This window comes from Hippopotamus amphibius, chromosome 9 (assembly GCF_030028045.1).
Source record: "Hippopotamus amphibius kiboko isolate mHipAmp2 chromosome 9, mHipAmp2.hap2, whole genome shotgun sequence".
Taxonomy (NCBI): domain Eukaryota; kingdom Metazoa; phylum Chordata; class Mammalia; order Artiodactyla; family Hippopotamidae; genus Hippopotamus; species Hippopotamus amphibius.
This window is the reverse complement of record NC_080194.1, coordinates 141,354,991-141,374,919: the sequence shown is the minus strand read 5'-3', so window position 1 is coordinate 141,374,919 and position 19,929 is coordinate 141,354,991. Positions and strand designations below refer to the sequence as shown.

Below are 19,929 nucleotides of genomic sequence, written 5' to 3'. Positions count from 1 at the left end.
TCTAGGTTAGGTTTGGTTTCTTGTCTGGAAGTGATGGAACAGTATACCTTTCCCAGAACTGTGTAACTATTTAGGTCCCTGCACAGGATTCATTGTAACCTTCAAATGTATGCAATAAAAACCAGATGTTTCTTGTTTGGCACCCAACCCCCAACTGGTTAGTTGAGCAGGCCTTCTGCTTTATAGCCTAGTGGACTCTATTAGAAATCTTCTAGTCTGTGTGTCTAATCTTATAAGGGAATGAAGCAATTCTCTCTTCTTATTGCTTTAAATCTCTTGGTATTTGGATAATGACGTATAAAATGTGTTCTACCTGCATTGCTGTGCTCTTCAGTGTACTTGTCGTTTTCTTCACATCCCAAATGACTCAAAAAGTGCAACAGTATTCAGTTTTTCATGTCTACCATTCTACATACACAATCACCCTATCCCTGCATCAAAAGCGAAGAGTCCTTTGCACCATCCACGTTGTCTTGCAGACGTGCACAGGCGTGTCAGAAGCCCGGCTGCAGCAGCAGGCCAGCCTGGTTCCTTCTTGGTTTGGCAGGGTTGTTGCTGGCAGAATTCCTGGCTCTCATTCAGCTAACTCCCTTTAACCTTCTTTTCATATCGACTGACCCCTTTGTTCTTAACGAACTGAAACATCCCAAACTCAGATATTTGCACAATGAAATCTAGTTTTTAGCAAATTCCTTTTATTTTACTATTACATCCCAAAGCACAAACAAGCCATACCAAGCTGGCAGTTTTTGAACAGAGGAAGACAGAGGTGCAGAAGATACTATAAGACACGTTACTATTTCATTTATGACCCATTATCATGTAATTAGCTATTTCATGTAACAGGTTATTTTTTATAACTGAAAATAATATTTTTATCACCATAACCTTTTCTTTCTTTGTTTCTGTTTTTTTTGTTTTTGTTTTTTTTTTTTACTTTATGGTAGCTTTAATGAAAACCTTTCTAAAATGTCTGTGCTTTTATTTTAGAAAATAGTGTGTATAATTTATTCTCAATATCACTGCAGGGTTATAATTAAAAGCATAAATTCCTGTTCCCTGACCCTTAGAGTCTACTGAGTTGTTTAATCCTTCTTTGTAAAATGCACGACTGGCCTCAGCTCTGCATTTTGCGTTCTTGGAGCCACATTTACGTAGTTTATTTATTCCCCCTGCAGTTGTCAATGTGCCACCAGTATGCCCCTCTCCTTCCGCCTCCACCCTGAGGCTCTGGTCACCGAGCCTGAGCAAAGGAGGAAGGGGGACCCTGGAGCAACAAACCAGGCCCTTCCCACTGATAAGGGCTCCTGGGTGCGGAAGGTCTGGGAAGGTGCATATGACACGGTGGCTCCCATTGCGTCTCCTTGCATGTCTCCCAGCTCTGTCTGCTCTCGCCTCCGTGGCTTCCTTTGACGTGCGGTAACTACCACGTCTGCCCCCCCCCAGGGCCTCTGCACGTGGTGCTCTCTGTCTGGATCCTCTAACCCCTTTACTCTTCAGTCCTCAAACCCCAGCATTTGTCTCCCCTGGAAACGGCAGCCGGAGCTCTCTACAGACCAGCTGGTGTGTCCCAGGAGGATGAAACAGCTCGTTGGTTTTAGTTCCCAAATTGTTCCGTCCCTGTAGAATGAGTTGAGAATGCTCCTTCTTTTTCTTTTCTCTGAAATAGGTTTTTCCCCCTTTTTAAAAACTTTTTTATTTTGAAATAAGTATACATTCACAGACAGTTGGAAAAATCATTCAGAGAGGTCCCATGTACCTTTCACCCAATGGTTATATTTTACGTAACTGCAGTGCACTATGAAAACCAGGAGACTGACATCAGTATAATGTGTGTGTAGTTCTGTGTTCTGTTATCACACGTGTAGATTTGAGTAACCACCTCTGCTGTCATGACATAGATCTGCTCCCTCACCACAGAGCTCTCTCGTGCTGATTTTCTAACTGGATTGTTTTGTCGTTGTTGTTACTTTTTGTTTATTACTGTTGACTTTTGAAAGTTCTTTATATATTCTAGATATGTGTCCTTTATCAGATTTGTGGTTTACGAATATTTTTTCCCAATTTGTAACGTCTGTTTCTTTACGGGATTTTTCAGAGAACAAAAGTTTTAAATTTTGACGGTGTAGTTTATTGATTTTTTCTTTGCTTTTGATGTCATGTCTAAGAAGTCTGCACAAGCCCTAGGTTCCAAAGAATTTCTCCTGTATTGTCTTCCAGAAATTTTATAGTTTTATATTTTACATATAAATCTGTGATCTATTATGAGTTAATTTGTGTATAAGATTTATGGGGGTTAGGTCAAGGTTAATTTTATTTTTTCCTATGACTGTCCAATTGCCCCAACCCCATTTGTTAGAAAGACTCTCCTTCCTCCACTTAATTGCATTTTCACCTTTGTCAGGACCAGTTGGCCCTGCCTGTATTGGTGCCCCATTCTATTCCATGGATCTATGTGTCTGGCCACCTGTCAGTACCACACTGTTCCAATAACTATGTTATATAGTAAATCTTAGAATCAGGTAGAGTGTTTCTTCCTACTTTTTAAAAATTGTTTTTTTTTTAAATATCTCTAATACAAAACTGTTTTTTATTATTATTATTATTTATTAATTAATTTATTTATTGGCTGCATTGGGTCTTTGTTGCTGCGCGTGGGCTTTCTCTAGTTGCAGCAAGTGGGGGCTACACTTTGTTGTGGTGCATGGGCTCCTCGTTGCGGTGGCTTCTCTTGTTGTGGAGCACGGGCTCTTCTAGGCACACGGGCTTCAGTAGTTGTGGTGCATGGGCTTAGATGTTCCACAGCATGTGCGATCTTCTTGGACCAGGGATTGAATCCATGTCCCCTGCATTGGAAGGCGGATTCTTTCTAGGAAGTCCCCAAAATTGTTTTAACCATTCCAGTTTCTTTACTGTCCATATTAATTTTTAAAATATCTTTCCTACATCTACAAAAAAAAAATATTTCTGGGATTTTGATAGGAATCACATTAAATCTGTAGACCTGGTCAGAGAACACTAAAATCTTTACTTTGTTGAGTTTTCCAATCTATGGACTCTATATGTCTTTTCATTTATTTAGAGCTTTGTTTTCTTTCTTCAGTGTTTTTATAGTTTTTCACGTAGGCATCCTGTATATATTTTCACATTTTCACCTGAGTATTTCTGTTGAGCAATTGTAAGTGGTGTTATATTTTTAATTTTGATTTGTGCATGTTTGCTGCTGTTATATAGAAATACAGTTGGGTTTTGTATGCTTATCTTGTATCCTGAAACCTTTGCAGAAGGCACTTACTAGTTCCATGAGTTGTTTTTTGTCGATTTCTGGGTATTTTCTATGTAGACCATGCTGTCTGCAGGTTGAGACAGTTGTTTCTTCCTTCCTTATTTGTGTGACGTCTTACTGATGCCAAATCATGCCCTTTTAGGGCAGTGGGAGCTTCTTCAGGTTGATTCCTGAGTCCTTTTGATATGACCTTGTCTTTGATTATTTCCTCCCTATGTGATACCAGATGCTCAAGGCTCATCTTCTGCGTTTCCTGCCCCAGACCCATAATTAATCATTTCTCCAAAAGGCACTGGTTCCCTTTTGTGGAAGCAGCATTTAGAGACCACAGTCTGGCGTTAGGGATGGGAGCCAGCACTTTAAGCCATTTTGATAGACGCCCGACCTCACGGCCCCTGCTGAACTGTGGGGACCAATAAACCCCCACTCTCCGATCTGTCAGAACACTTTCCCGTAAGGGCTCCACAGTTGTTTGTCATGCGGTTAAATGAATGGATGAGTGAATGAATGAAAAACATCCTGTGCAACCCCTGCTTGATGGCAAAGCAAAAGAATATAATGCAGCCCATCCAAAAGAAGAATTGTCAGAGCAACCGACATCGCTACCAGTCTCGCCAAGAATTATAAAATTCACACCCTCTCCTCGTGGCCAGCCTGGCCTCTTCGCCCCTCCCCTTGCCCTCTGGGTCAGTTCCGGATTTCAGTTTATCTTCTCAGCGTGAACTCCCAAGGCCCTCCTCTTCGCTAGATCCCTGCTGTTACTCCAGACTGCACAACAGGGCCCTGAAGTAAAGGAACAGGAAGATTATACATGCTTTTGATTAAAACTCTTCTCTTTTATTCTCATCACAAATAAATGAATAAACACTGCCAATATTCTGTCAGAGGAAGCCCTGAGTCAGTCTTGCCGTAAGTTTGAATTTGTGTGATATCGGGAAGTACCTTGCTGAACATCTACAGTGCAGGGTCCTGTGCTTAGCACACACATACACCTTAAACTGACTTCTTCAGTACACACCGCAGCTCTGTGAGCTAGGCAGGGAACCTCTCATTGCAGAGGTGAAGAAACAGGGGCCCAGAAAACTCAGGTTTCTCAGGAGTGTTAGTTTTCCGTTATTGCTGTCACGTATTACTGCAGACGTAGTGACTTAACACTGTCTTACACTCCTGGCTGGCGGTCAGACATCCGAAATTGGCCTCACTGGGCTGAAACCACGGTGTCAGCAGAGCTGCGTTCTCTGGGAGGTCCAGGGGAACACCTGTTTCCTGGTCTTCCCAGCTTCTAGGGGCACCCGCCTTCCTTGGCTGTGGCCCCTGCCTCCGTGTTCAAAGTCCTCAGCGTGGCCCCTTCAGACTCCCCCTGGCTCTGGCTCTCCTGACTCCTGTCACTTTAAGAGCCCCTGTGGTTTCCTGGATTCACCCGTACGTCCACGGTCGTCTCCCCGTGTCCAGTCCTTAGCTTAGCTGCATCTGCAAAGCCCCTCTGCCTTGTGAGGTCATGTGTTCACAGGTTCCGGGGGTTAGGACGTGGTCATCTTTGGGGGCCACTGTCCTGCTGACCCGAAGGAGGGTCACACACCAAACATGTGGTGAGGTTTGGGCTGCATGTTCACCCCTTCTAAACTCTCCTCCCAGCGAAGGTGGCCTCTCCTTCAGGAAATCACAAAGGTCTTTACTTGTATGTCACTCTGGTGAGGGCTGGCTCTGGTCTTTTATTCTGTTCAAAACCTGGTCTGATTCACTTGAATCGCTCTGGGCAGGGTGCTTGTGGCAAACCTGGGAGGCCTGCTGAGACATGTGGTAGGGACCCAGGAGCAAATGCATCACCACCTGACGAACCCCAGCGCGGCGCCTGCGGAGACAGACGGACGCAATCACGCTTTATGCGGCTGTGTTATGTTTGTCGTGGGAATGACGGCGTGATCAGTAACAATGGCGAGAAGTGAGGCAGTTGGGAGAAGCGGCTGTTGCCTTTTTTCTGTTTTTATCCACGTTCCTCATGTTCATCTTTGTTGGGATGTCCAGGCCCTGTGAGTGATGTTACCGAAAGATGCACGCTGCCGTGTCTCGCCAGTGTGCGCCAGGTCGTGGGTAATCGTGTTTCCAGCACGCTCAGGCTTTCCCAGAGTGGGCCTCTCTATGTTATTTATGGCTGTGTCTTGGGCAGATCACCATTTATCCCGGCGGGTCTGAAGTCACCTGCTCGTTTTGGACACGTCCTAATGCCCGCAAGCAAAGGGTGATAAAAGCTTTTCCAGGGAAGTCCAAAGTTGGTAGGTCTTGAGAAGAAACAGTCCCTCTCCCCACGGGAAACACCGTTCTCACTCACCGTCACGGCCCATCCAGGTCTCCTGTTCCTGCCTCTTGTTTCCAAGACTCACAGCTGTGACCTAGTGGAGGCAGTAACTTCTAAGCAGTAACCAGGATGGCCTGGCTTTGGGGTCCTGCCGGGATAGGAAAGGGAACCCTTTCCCTCCAGCTTCCACACCTCGGAAGCAGGGGCTCCCCATGGGGGTCTGGCGCGTCCTGGGGCCGTTCGTCCTCCCAGTGGATGTGGATGCGGATGCGTGGATGTCCTGACACCCAGTGGTCACAGCTCCCACCATCACTGCCACATGCCAGGTGCCTTAGTCCCCGAGGGGCCAGACATGAGTCCTAGGGAAGTGAGAGGAGAGAGACAGAGAGAGAGAGAGAGCAATGGCAGCGGGTGGGGGAGACAGAGAGAGAGAGGCCCAGGACGCAATGCTGAGGAACCCCATGATGGCAGTCTGCACCGAGGATCGTTCCTGCCCCCCTGGTCTGGGTGGAGGGAAGATGGGGTAGAGTAAGGTGGTGTAGACTGGGCGAGGAGAGGGTACACTAGGCGTGCGCAGGGTGGAGGGGCCTGGGTCAGAGTCTTGATTCCTCCCTTTTCTTTGGGAAAGTTATTTCATCTCTGAGAGCCTCAGTTTCCGTCTGTAAAATGGGAATCGTAACCATTTTGGAGTTTGGGGTGTGTGCCAGGTGTGGTGCTGACTGTCTTTCATACGTCATCTCACGTGTGTCTCACACCTGCACTAGGAAGTGGGCCCTTTATCATCCCGTCCGCAGAGGGGCGTGAGGACGGGGCCACCCGGCAGGCGGCCGCTTGCCCTGCGCCCACAGGGGGTGCCAGAGGAGGCCCATCTGCACCCACAGCCTGGCTCTTCACCCCGGCTGCCAGGAGGACCGGGAGACGAGCCTGCAGGGACTCCGCACCATGCCAGGCCCCTGGCAGGGGCCCAGACGCTGGCTCTCATCATCCCGGAGGAGGAGAGTCAAAGGGGGCTTCCGGAGCCTTCCGGGACCTGCCACACCCAGGGAGAGGGTGAATGGGGCAGCGACTCGAGGCTCAGTCCTCGTGGAGTTTGTCCCAAACAAGCAGGCTCACCCCTGCTGAAGCTGGCTGCGGACAGCCTGCCAGGATGCTGGAAGTGCTGACCTCCGCCTCCCAGCTGCAGCCGGGGGTTCAGCTGCTTCCTTGACCAGCGCCTGCGGACTCACTCTGGCCCCAGGGCCCCAGCCGGCCTGCGAAGGGGGCGGCGCTTCTCCCTGGAAGGGGTGTGGTGGCCCTTCCGGAGAGTTCGGTTTCGGGCCCAGGGTTTTAAGTAATTTCCAACCTCGTTTATAAATTAGTTTCTCTCTGTTGAAAGTTTCCCATTTCTCCGTGTGTCAGATCCTGTGCGTAAGCACAGATGGCTCGTGGGCCCTGAGAAGGCAGAGAACCGGCAGACACTCTGCTTACACACGTGCCCGCCCACGGTGGCAGTTTCCAGACGGAAAGGAGTTACGAGAAAATTGGGGTGTCTTCTAGGTTAACGTCTGTCTTCGTGGTCGAGGGCGTGGTGTCCTTGAGTGAGAAGCCCTTTCCCTGGAGTCTGGGGAGCAGCGTCTCTGGGGCCCCTTCGCGGAGATCCACCTCGGCACTTGAGGCTCTGCCTGGTCCACTCCGTGCGCCGGGCACTGCGGGCACAGCTCTGCCCTTTAATCATCAAAAGGAGATGAAGGAAGAGAAGAGCCCCTTTGTAATACGCTTGTTTCTTTAAAGAGGAACTGGCACTGTGGCCGACCTGAAAGGTGGAGGCTTGGACACAGCCTGTGCCCACTAGTGACCATCCTGGGCCCTCTGCCACTGTGGGCTCCTGAACGAGAGCTCCGCTCTCACAGCGGCTACTCCGTGCGCCCGACCCTGCCTGCAGGCGGTCCTGCACAGAGGACGCCGCGTGAGCCGGCCCAGTGCCCCGCCCACCCCAAGCGTCCTGCCCTGAAGGAGGGGGGGTACAGAGTCGCCAGCCTCAGGCTTTCCCAGCAACACTGTACACAGGGAGGGCTGGGTCCACGCCTCCTCCCCACCCACCTTGGGAATGACCCAACTCACCGAGGCACAGGTGGTCACTCCATACCCTGCAGAGTCCTGCGGCGGACGCTGGAACCACTGGGCTGCGCACCGCCCTCATCTTGGTGCTCTTTTACTTTGGGGCAGAGTCTTACTTGGCTGTGGAAATACTCATTAATTGAGGCCGAATTTGGTATTGTTTTTATTAAATCACTGTACAACGTGGACTTACCTCAGCTTTGCCCACTGTTTCCAGAGAGTCTCAGGGGTGGAGGGACTCATGGAGAGCCCACCTCCAGAGAGGCTCTCACAGGTGCGCGTGTGTTTTTAAATGCCTTTCTCTCATTTTTTTAAATGGCTTTTAGTTTGAGTGGATGGTACAGTCTGTTCAGAGTGTAAAAAGGGTGTTTAGGTCACGCTTTGGACCTACAGACCTAATAACATATTCCACACATTTTATTTAGGTCTTGTTTCTGATTCTTTTTTAAAATTTCGTTTGTTTTAGCAGAAAAAAAAAAGCGTGGCTGGAAATTTTTGTGCCTCAACCTCAGCGCTGTTGAAACCTTCCTGTTTGACTTCATTCTTTGGTACATGACCACACCAGAAATTTGTCATGGCTGCTTACTTGTGTCTTGCGCTGACAATTAGTAAAATAGCAAAAGGCCCCTGAGTATAGATTGACTAAAGTGCTTTCAAAAACTAGCTAGAAATGTTAAGAAACACTGCTATAAATAAATATATTTCTGCTGAGCCAAAGTCCCTGAGGAAATAAATCCTCCATGAGCTGCCTCGAGCCACCCTGTAATTTCTGTTTCTTTTCCATCCCTCCTATTGTCCGGTATCTTTTCTAGAGGAAAGGGGTCGATTCCATTTGTGACACATCAACATGTGTTGAGAAGAGGCCAGGGATTTTCCAGCATTAAAGTCTTGTAAAGTGGACTTTGCTGTTTGTGTGTTAGATGGGGGGACGTAGCTGAAAATGAGTTTTTCCTGGGCCTCTTTGCTGAATCATGGCACTTTGACTCCCCGAGCAGATGGCTTTTAGGTAGTAGCAGCATCGGATCATTTGACTTTGCTCTGATAATGCCGTCGCCTGGCTGTGTGGGTGTGCGTGGAGGTCTGTCGACTAAAACTCTAGAACTTATTTGTCTTTGGCCCCCAAAGAGGACAGCTGTTGACATTCCTTACTGTGTTTCTCATCGTTTGTGCGCACCACGCCCAAGGTCCAGCCCCAGCAACACTGAACGAGTGCCTGTGTGTCGGCCTCATGTGCTTCGTCACCTGCTTTGTGCTTCCTCACCTGCTTTGTGCTTCCTTTTGATGTAAGTACTGTTATCCTACTTTCACAGATGAGAAAACCAAGACGGAAGCCTCAGGGAGCAGACTCAGGGCCAGATGTGGTTCCCAGCCCTGCTCCATCCAGACTGCACTTGTCCCAACACTTTAAGGGCCTCTCTGTATAAACACGGAGCACCAGGATACCTCCATCCTCAGTTTATCTCTGGTGTTACTTCCCATCAGCTGTGATCACCTTGTTCTGGTAGAAAAAGGAGGTGTCTTCTCTGTGGACCATGTTAGATTCTAACTTGAAGGCAGGCCCTGCTCTACTGCAGGCTCCAGGAGCTGGGCTTGGAGAAGATGGGTGAACTCTGAGCTCCACTCCTGCCTGCTTTTATCCAGAGACAGACGGTGTCACTCAGGCAGGAAGTCCCTCTGCTTCTCTTTGTGGTCCACTGCAGGTTCTTCTCTGGCGCTGTCAGCCTGCTGACCGGGACACACCCAGTGCCCAGGCCCCTAGAGAGCAGTTGGGGAAGCCCCAGGCCAGGCCCACAGGTCGGGAGAGACTTGGATGTGCTGCCCTTCAACCAGAGCCTCAGGTGGAAGGAGGGGCGTACAGGTAGAAGTGTCCAAAGGGCACATGTGTCTCCTCCGGGTATCCTCCCGGAGCAGCCCTCCGTTCCTGAACAGTCACACCTGCTCTGGGTTAGCTACCGGCTCTGTCTTTCTGATTTCACGTTTCACTTTTCAGGAAGCTGTCACTTGGCACATGCATGTGGTCAGGCCTGCACGTTTTGTGACCTGTTCGGCTATCTCCTACACTGCTAAAATTCTATAAAACACATGGACTAGTTTCACACGTTCGGGACCTCACACAGCTGTCACTTGTCTTCTCGTGCCTTTGGGCATCTTCTTGCTGTGCAGAGAGCTCCTTGGTTCAACGACCGTACTTCCCAGCTGCCTTTCCTGGACTGTGTTATACACGTATCAGGTGCTCTGTTCACGTTTATTAAAAGGTTCAGTTACTCCTCTCCTTGCCTGGGTTCTGACACCAAAATATAGTTGCGCACACGGAAGGGAAGAGAGCGAATGTGTGAATGTGAACACCTGGGTGTTTTCGCCTTTCGTTTCCCCCGCACCTGTGTATTCATCACACACTGTCAGGCCCTGTGCTGAAACATGGGGGCCACTTGCATAGCAGGCAGGACACGTGTCTCGGAGTATATTTCACATCCAGCTGATTTTAAAGGAGTTACCATTTTAGAAACTCCACCCTACAACTTACCCCCTTTTTGTATTTATAATTAGGAGTCAGATATAGTCAATACAGAAGACTTGGATTGAAGGTTAATTTATATAAGTTTAATTGTATGTTTCCATACACTTGCCGCTATGAAATTAACTATACCTGCCCTAGAACAGGATCCCTGAATGGACTGAAGTGAAATGTTTCACGATTTTGGACTGTGACGGTCACTGAGCTGGTGGCGGTTTGAACGGCCCCTTTCTGTCTCTAGCATCATCCCTCTCTGGTCACCGTTGGTCTTTCTCCTACCACACAAGGGCCTTACGGCATGACCAGGGCTCTCGAAGTTAACAGCTGCCTTGCTCTGCCAGCCTGCAGTGCTGGCTACACTGGGGCTACATTGAAATCCCGTTTACTTCCTGTCACCTGTCCTGAGTATCCCTGAGTTCTGCGGACAAACACAGCTCAACTCATCACTTCTCTTGGTTTGAAATTTTGAGAAATAGGTTTCCCAAATTCTTCTTCATTGCTTTTATTTTTACTTTTTTTGTTTTTTTGTTTTTGTTTTTATTTATTTATTTATTTATTTTATTGGCTGTGTTGGGTCTTTTTTTTGCTGCGCGCGGGCTTTTGTTGCGGTGAGTGGGGGCTACTCTTCGTTGTGGTGCGGGGGTTCCTCATTGCTGTGGCTTCTCTTGTTGTGGAGCACGGGCTCTAGGCATGTGGGCTTCAGTAGCCTCAGTAGTTGCAGCACATGGGCTCAGTAGTTGTGGCTCACGGGCTCTAAAGCACAGGCTCAATAGTTGTGGCGCACGGACTTAGTTGCTCCGCGGCATGTGATATCTTCCTGCGGCAGGGCTCGAACCTGTGTTCCCTGCAGGCGGATGCTTAACCACTGCGCCACCTAGGAAGCCCTCTTCATTGCTTTTAAAATGTTCTTGCACCCAGAGCAAATGGTCAGCAGTGAGCACTTACTTCTTGACTAAGTAAACATGTCGTTCCAGAGCCTTACCATTTATTGAGTATCTGGAGACTCATTATGGCCAAAACTACTAAGGAGCAATTTTAGCTCTTGTAATTATACAAGGAAGGGGAGTGCATCAATTTTGAAGTAGTCTGCCTTGAACTGGCTGTTAAACTGTGAGCCTTGAGATCCAGCTTATTTTCAGAACACTAAACCTTAGAACCAACCCATCAAAAAGTTGTTTAATTAAAATGGAGACTATTTTAAATGTTTTGTTTTTATTTTTAAAGGCTTAAAAACTAATGTTCTGCATTTTTCTGCACTCTGATTTTTTAAAAAAATGTAATTGAATGACGTTTGAAACTAATCAAATGCTGCTTTCACATTTGTAATAGTAAAGCCACAGACCCAAATTATACTTTTATATTTTATGGGCAAAGTTGTTTTACTGAACCCTTTACTGAATGTTCATCCTAATGTATGAATCATTGTTCTGTGACCATCCTGCTGTATGTTAAAAGTGTCGAAGATTAAAGTACCAAAGATACTTGATTTTTCTATGAAAGCAAAAGGATGGGTTACACTGGAAGTTTTGACGCACATCATGGGAATTTTGGGGAGTACCACTGGAACTCCTCCCTTTGGGCCCAAAGCCGCTCTTAGGGGAAAGTTATGAGAGTGTTTCCCATTCCTACTTGTGGTTTACAAGGATGTCCGACCCGAGCTCCATGGGACGTGGAGGGCCGGCCTCCAGATTGTGTTCCCTGCACTCGAGTCAGGCCTGGGCGGCTACGTGGTGGATGCAGCTATCCGGATCTGTCTCCACGGCAATGCGAGCGAACGCACACCCTTGCTTTCCCTTGCTGGCCTTGAGCAGGCACACCCCGGGCTGTTCCATCACCCGTAACCTGGTGCTGCTGGAATGAGTGTGTCAGTGTCACACCTCTGAAAGCAGGTGTTCTGTGGGCGCGGGGAGTGCATCTTCTCCTCACGCCGGCTAGTGCGGCGGGACACACACGTGACCGTTCCCCAGCTGGGTGCCCCCCCACCTCCAGCCCCATGCACCAGATGCATACGCTCTGGGTCTAGGAGCCTGCTTCCCAGGGACCTTTTCCCCCACAGGTGTTTTCAGTCAGTGTTGATGTTCAAAAACCCCCAGTAGCTCCTAGGAGGTTTCCCCTTTTCTGAAATGGAGAATTCTTATTTTGCCCACTGCCTCAAGAAAGCGCAGGGAGGATGAAGTGAAAACCCAAAGCGCTTAGAGAGTGTGCGTTCGAACTAGTCTTCTTCTGTGGAACTGCAGCGTTTCTTCTGCCGGGACTCTCCCTCGTCAGGGCATCAGGCCACAAGAACACCCCCCTGAGCTCACGGCCAGTAGCTGGTAGCCTCTGACTTCTTCTTCGTGGTCCAGCGTTGCGGTGTCCTGAGCTGCTGCACGTTTCACCCACACTAGACTAAGTGCTTTCTTTCTTTTTTTTTTTTTTCTTCTTATTTTCTTCATTATTATTCCATGGAATTGGAAGTTAGAATTATAAGATTTCATTTTGAAATGTAGAATTAAGATGGGGAAGACTAAGGAAATTATTTTACATGAAACCATACATACAGTTATTTTAAGAAAGTTAAAAGAAAATCTCTGGCTTAATACTGTAATTTTCCTGTAAAATCAATGTAAGTTTTAAATTAGTACTTTGGAATTACATTATAGTAAAAGCCATGCAGTTCATAATATGGACAAATTATTAAACTTTGCTGCCATAATTACTTAGCACGCCCTTGCATGCATTTGGAAAATTTTTCTTGTGATAACAAAAGTGATATTTCTTATGGAAAAATATTTTAAAAAACAGAAATCAAAAGAAAATAACTTATCTTTGTACTCAGAGCTAGCTGCTGTTAACATTTCATGGATACATAGGTATACTGATATATGCACAGAGGATACATATGTCTTAGGGGGGTTTTTTGTTTTTGTTTTTTACCCTAAACGGATGCTGTTGCATATGCCGTTTTTAGTCTGTGTTGGGATGTATTTCACGTCTAGTAACAGAAACCCTGACTTAACGAGCTTAAGTATGAATGAAGGGCATTACCTCATGAAATGAGCGGTCCAGAGATCGCAAGGTCTGCAGGATGGAGCACTGACACCACCAGGTTCCCAAGATCAAGGCCCCGGTGCTTTCCCTCCCCTCTCTCCTGCGCCAGCATTGTCCGCTTCATGCTAAGGTTGTTCCCTTCACAGCCGTAAAACTGTCACCGCGAACTTCTGGGACAGCATGCTTCCTTGTTCGCGTCTAGTGGAAGGAGAAAAAGCCTGACCCCCGGCCATGGAAATCCTGCCCATCGATCTGATGAAATACCTTAGGTGTGGTCGCGCCAGGCCAGGGACTGTCCCCAGGTACATGCCGCAGGCTGACTGGCTTAAGCCTGGTTTCCACTGTTAGTCTCCAGCAGGAGGGATTGGATGACCTTGATTAGCACAGACCAGTGGGGTCAGTTCTCACACCAGTGCTGCTGTCAGAGGGTGGGATGTTGGAAGTCAGCCCTGACGTCGTAACCTAACGTCATCACCGAACATCTCATGAACAAATATGAGGGTCGTATTAAGGGATCACTTAGCTTACTTTCTCGTCATTACATTCAGCCTGTGATCGAATTCGTTCTGATTCTCAAAACTCTGTCCTTCCTCCCGCTCTTGTGTACATGCTGCCTTCCCTCAGGGCTGCGAGCGTGGCCAGCAGCAGCCCGTGGAGCAGCACGTGTCCCGACTGCCCCGCGCGCGGTCCTTCCCGTTGGTCTGACTGGGCAGCGTGGGCCCCCTGGCAGTTGCGCACTGTCTTGAACGTGGCCGGGGTAGCAAACCTGGTGCTGAGAAAGGGGCCGACGTGACTTCCTTGCGTCCCCGGCTGCCTGGGGAAGGCGCGGGCGCCGCTGCGTCGTCAGGGTCTCTGGGGAAGAAGACTCAGGGCACGGGCGCGGGGTACACACCTCACTATCTTCAAAAACGGTTCTTCTTCAGCATTTACAATCACCAGAGTTCTGAGTTAGGTGAACGTTCTTAGATACTTTAGTTTTCATTAAAAAATCCTTTTCTTTTGTAGAAATGCCTTGCTCAGAAAGACTTGGATAGCAAAAAAGAATAAAACCTTCTGGGGGAGTGATCCTCATTAATCTAATGTTCTCTAAAGGTTGGGTGTGTTCGTGGTGTTCTTTTGGGCAATAGGTTTTTCTTCATGAGTTTTGACTTAAACGACTGCAGAAATTTAAAACTAAACGAAAAAAAATGAGCCTAAGGTATAAATTATAATAGATGTAAACTTTAATATTTCTATTTTTTATGTACTTTTTTTATTTTCAGTACCCTTGAAACAATGTCATAAATAACACAGAGAATTAATAGACGTTTTTGGAGAATTATTCTGAGGAGTAATAGGCATATTTGAAATTACTATGGCAAAAATCAGATGTTAGAGAAAAAAGTTGTGATATATTCAGTTTTTAAATAGTACTATTAAATGTGTAACGTCCTGTGAAATAAATATTCATATTTAAGCTTAGGTGCCCATGTGACATATGCTAAAATAAAGTGGAGCAATTCCGTGCTTCTGTAAAGGGCTCTATAAAGGAGTCATAAATAATTATAGTAGAGCTTTTTTGAAATATTTTATGGGACTAAAAATTGAAAACTTCTTAATAGGAAAATTTTCTTAAATGAGAAATGAGGTAAGTTAATCATAGAGACCTCAAACTGTAATATATCCTATGGGAACTCTGGGTAAGCAGTAACTTCTTAAGATAATCTTGTAAAATGTCTGAAAATCAAGAGGTTTTCAAAAAAAGGTTTTAGAAGGTAGCAGGAAGAAAAAGATTGTTATTATGCTAAAGTTTCTCATGAGAAGTTATTTATTTTGCATTTTTTTTAATGTTACTAGAATAGAGGTCTTGGTTTAGCTGAGTCTGGAAGGACTATGACTATCTAGGATAAAAACGAACAAATAAAACTATTCCCCGCAGAGGAACACAGTTGTGGGAGGTAACACAATTCGCGCCAAGGTCCCAGGATCTTTCCAGCGCTGTGAGCGTGAGAGCGCAGGCTAACTGACTCCTTGGTGCTCAGAATGTGTCTGACCCTCAAAGTGCACTTCACCAGCCAAGGAAGAGATCACTTACCTTTGCTTTTTTGTTTGCTTTTGTTTTTTTAACAGGTTCAACCCACCCCTCCACCGCCACCCCCAACCTCCTTAACAAGTGAAAAGATTATAGAACTATACCGTGAGCAAAGGATACTGAGGCACCCATTTAATGAAGGGTTGCTTGGATTTAGAGAATTTGTTTCTTTACTATTTTTCTTCTTCTTTTAAATAAGTAAGGGTGAGAGTCTGTGTGTGGTATGGTTGGCAGAGCATCAGTCTACATGTGAGAAGACCTAGTCCTCCCTCTGGTATTGTTACCTTGCTGTGTGACCTTGGACTAACAACTTAACCTCTCTGATCTTCCATTTTCTTATTTCTAAAGAGAAGGCAGGTGGGTCAAATGTGTCGTAGAGATTCTCTTTCACAGTAGAATTGGGATATATCAGAAGGATTCAGGGATGGTCACCTAGACCGTTTGTCTGCACTTGAGGGCATAGGGAGATAGCACAGGTGGAATGTGCAGCCCTGGGGTGAGTACTTTGGGGGGAATTGAGTTGAAGAGGTCAGCATGACGCTTACTGGCAACTTTTCTACCCATTAGTCTAGAAATAGATGTACAAAGGCTCAAATGAGGCTGCCTGGGTGTGGAGAGATCACAGTAAATTTCGTCGCCCTGGGTCCAGGGTTTGGTGGTCCAGCATGATCATATAGCCCTGCCTGAAAGAAAAAGGCCAGCTCTCCCAGAGTTCCTTCTCACCTGTCTTGTTACGAATTCCCAGAGGAACCTTTGAGTTGTAACAAACCCTGGATGTGTATATTCCAAAAGGCTGCCTTCCTCACAACCAGGGTTGATACGGACGTGGCACCTGGAGCTCCCAGCAGGAGCGAGTGCATCACTGGGCGTGAGCAGGCTCAGGACCACCTCGTTCCTCACGGTGGCCCGGGGATTCATTTCTGTCCTTCCAGATCTTTTCTTAACCTTTAAAAAAATCCAACAGCTCTGGACATCCCTTTATGGTCAGCCTGGTAAATAATCTGTCTTACAAATAAGATGTCCCATGGACCGGCCTTGACCTTCTCCCTTCCTCTTCCCTGACGCAGAGCCATCACGCTGGAGAACCAGCTGGTGATCCTGGCGGCAGCTGCCGGTGACACGGGGCCATACTACGTGCAGGCCGTCAACGAGCGGAACGGCGAGAACAAGACCAGCCCGCTCATTCACCTGAGCGTGGCAGGTGAGTGCCACAGCCCCACACGGTCACGTGGCGGCAGTAAACTCTGGATTTAATTAATAACCACCATCTCATGGGGTGTTGTGCAGTACATCTTATGTCCCTGGTGTAGTGGTCATGGTTCCGTATGGACCCAGGGTCTATAGTTCCTTTCTCCGAAGTGATAGCAGAGAATGTGAACCTGACTGGTAATTCTGAATGCAAGATCTTATTTGTTTGGGGGAATTTAAGAAAACATTTTTGCTTTTGTACTCTGTTAATGTGTGTGGTTTTTAACAACAAAGCATCGCTCGGCTTATTAGGAGTTGTATGCATGAAACTTATTTGAGACTAGATTAGGCCACAGGTTATGCTTTTTTTACTTTAATAAAAAAAATCTTCCAGGAAATATATGTACTAAGTAGTGTTAAAATTAGGAGCGTGTCAAGAAGAACTAAAAGCCTGGATCATGAAGAAAATACACGTCACAGCTAAATGTTCAGTTTATTTTAGGATGTTTTACTTTGAGGAAACTTAGTTTAAATATTTGGCCTTTGAAAGAAGGCCCCAGAAATTCTACTAGGAAGAGCTGATTGCCAGAGAAGGGGAAAATGACCAGAAGCAAGAACTCGGAGCTAAAAGAGATCAGAAGGTGCATCTCAGAGGTGCCACCAGATGTCTGCAGCGTGAAGCTTCACAGTATGAAACGCAGTGATTATGCTGTTGAGAAAGTACAGATGGGAAATGGTCATGGTAAGTTTCAAAATATTATGATCACGTCATACAAGAGTGAGTTAAGTGGATTTGTCTGTATAGTGGTAGATTTCATCTTTTTAAAAAACACCTTGAAGGAATGGCTTTCCCCTTCAAGTAGTTTGAGAGGTTTTGTTTCGTTCGTGGGGTAGACAGTAGTGTTTGCTTCTCCTGGTCCTTGAGGGATGTAGTTGCTTTAGGCCTAGCAGAGTTTGCCAGGTGCGTGTAGCCTGCACCTCGGTCAGGAGACGGTGGACATTAACTGCATGTGCTGCCCAGCAAGTGCTCTTCGGTGGCCACCAGCCTGCCATCAGCTCCTAAGTCCTAGGAGCTGAGTCCTCAGCTCCAGACCACAGGTGGTGCAGGTCTGGCCACGAGCAGGGCCTTTGCGGTGCTTTGGAGAGTTGTGTCCATTGGTTAAGCGGCAGGGCTCAAACAAGTCCAGTGCATGACCCTATGAGTCAAGCATCATAGTAGAAAAAGAATGTGATTTATGACGATTTTTCAATATTAGTAATAAAAGATGGAAATTGTGTTATTAAATAGATTGTGATAACTTTAATGATGTCCAGCGTTTCTAGTTAGAGCCGTTTATTCTGTTTAGCAAATCGGATTCAGCACTCAATTGTAATGTATATACTGGGATAATAATAGCTCAAATTGTTGGAATTCTGCGTCAGAAACAAAAAAAATTGACCTTAGTCTATTAGAATGGGGGAAAAACTCCACAAATATTCTGGTTGACTTGATGCTAACATCACAAAGGTGTGAAATACTCAGCACCTAGTAGTTTCCTACATGCCTACTCTACAAGGCCAGTAGAAAATAAAGCTAATACAGTGAATTTGCAGGTTGCCATGCTAACACAATACCATGCGTTAGATAATTGGAATATGTAAATTTTTTAATAATTTCAGTGTCTATTCTAACTAAGAAGCATATTGGAAGCAGCTTATAAATATTATAATTAACTACCTTGCATTTTGTTCCCTTGTGTATTTTTATCTTTTCACTGGCACCAGGTAGAATGTGTAGAAGCTGAGATATAAGGAAGTTGATGGTATGGACGGACTTATTTTAAATCTTAGGAGAAAACCTGCATTCTGTCCCTGTCTGTGTTCTCTGCTTTTTATGGGGACCAGGTAGAATGTGACAAGTGAGGAGGCTGAGGAAACAGCCTTATTTTAATTCTTGGGTGAGTCTCCCTATTGACGTGTTGGATTTACCTGAAAGTTAAATGGCAGTCAATCATGCATTTTCTCACTAAAAGTACTATTTTGAAAACCTCTAAAGATCAGAAGTCTTGATAAATCTGCAGAAAACCCCAGAATTTTTTTTTTAATTTTTATTTATTTTTTAAATTTTTGGCCATGCTACACGGCTTATGGGATCTTGGTTCTCAGCCCACAGATTGAACCATGCCCCCTGCAATGCAGAGTCCTAACCACTGGACCACCAGGGAATTCCCCAGAATCGGTTGTTTAAATTTTGCTCCTTTCTGGACTGCAGCGATTGCTGTGTGAGGGGGGAAACTACAGTTCGGGACTTCCCTGCCGGCACCGTGTGGGGCTGTGAAACACGGAAGGTGCATCACCCCCTGGATGTATTATGGAGTTAGATACTCTCAGGACCTCTTCATGCAGGTGGTAAGACGCGGTGTGTTCTACAGGCTTAGACATCTTATTCTCTGATGTAGGCTTCTTAAAAACACCAGACAAGATTGATGAAAAACTTTAAAAACGTGCCAGCAAGCATTTCTGAAGAATCTAAAGATATCACAGCCAATTATCATGTAACGATGATAGACTTTCCCTTGGCATCAGGATAGTAAAGTAGTGAATACGACCAAGGTGGTAGGGCACTAGAAATGAAACTCCGGGTGGGTTGTACTGTAATTATTTGAAAAGTGGAGAGTGCTAGGCGGCCCACCTCTTGTTTGCGGCCGTCATGATAAACCGTTCCTCCTGCAGGGACAGTCTGGTGTGGAGGTGGAGTAGCTGCCGGGGCCAGTCTTGCCTCGGAACATCTAAACCGGTGACGCGCTATCACCCAGCCAGCAGGAGGAGATGATACATTTTCCCAAACAACTCTGTACTTGAGAGTTCAAAACCTCACCAGCTTTTCAGTTGCTAAATATTTTGGCTGCACTTGAAGCTTATGGGAAGCAAAAGATAAAGAAGGTTGAGATAAAAATAAATAAAATTTTTAAAAAGCATGACAATTAGAAGTGAAATGCAGCCACGTCGTGGTACCGCCTGCTGCTTTGTGCATTGTTGCCTCTTAACTTCCCCCCTTTATATGGTTACGGGGGTTAGTTACAGCGTGTTCCGCACAGGTATCTCCTGTCGGGAAGGAGAGGACTTCTCTGAAATGTCCGTTCTCCTGCTCCCAGTGAAAGCTCGCCGCCATCTCAGGGGTGGATTCACTTTGAAGTTTGGATGTGATGTGAAGCCAGCAGATGTTAAGGACACAGGTGGGACTGCTGAAGCGTCCTGCATGAATTTTTCATCACTGGCTCCGGGGCTCAGGTGCACACCAGGAAAAGAATGGGCTGAACTTGCCTGAAAGTCCACATTTCCATTCTGAGGTCAAACCCAGCCAAGCTGTATACACCTGTCAACCCGTTGTTGGTTTTCACTTTGAAGATTTTGCTTTGAGTTAACTTGTGTGGACCAGGTCTTCTGAACTGAATTAATATGTGAAT

The 19,929-nt window shown here is 46.4% G+C and overlaps 1 protein-coding gene across 1 annotated transcript in view; it reads left to right on the top strand.

The window, feature by feature from the left end:
* The window catches only part of SDK1 (sidekick cell adhesion molecule 1), a 793,009-nt gene that overhangs the window by 448,959 nt on the left and 324,121 nt on the right, over window positions 1–19,929 (top strand). The window contains exon 5 of the mRNA XM_057750135.1: window positions 16,363–16,496. Coding sequence (XP_057606118.1) covers window positions 16,363–16,496 — 134 coding nt within the window. The remainder of the gene's footprint in view (window positions 1–16,362; window positions 16,497–19,929) is intronic.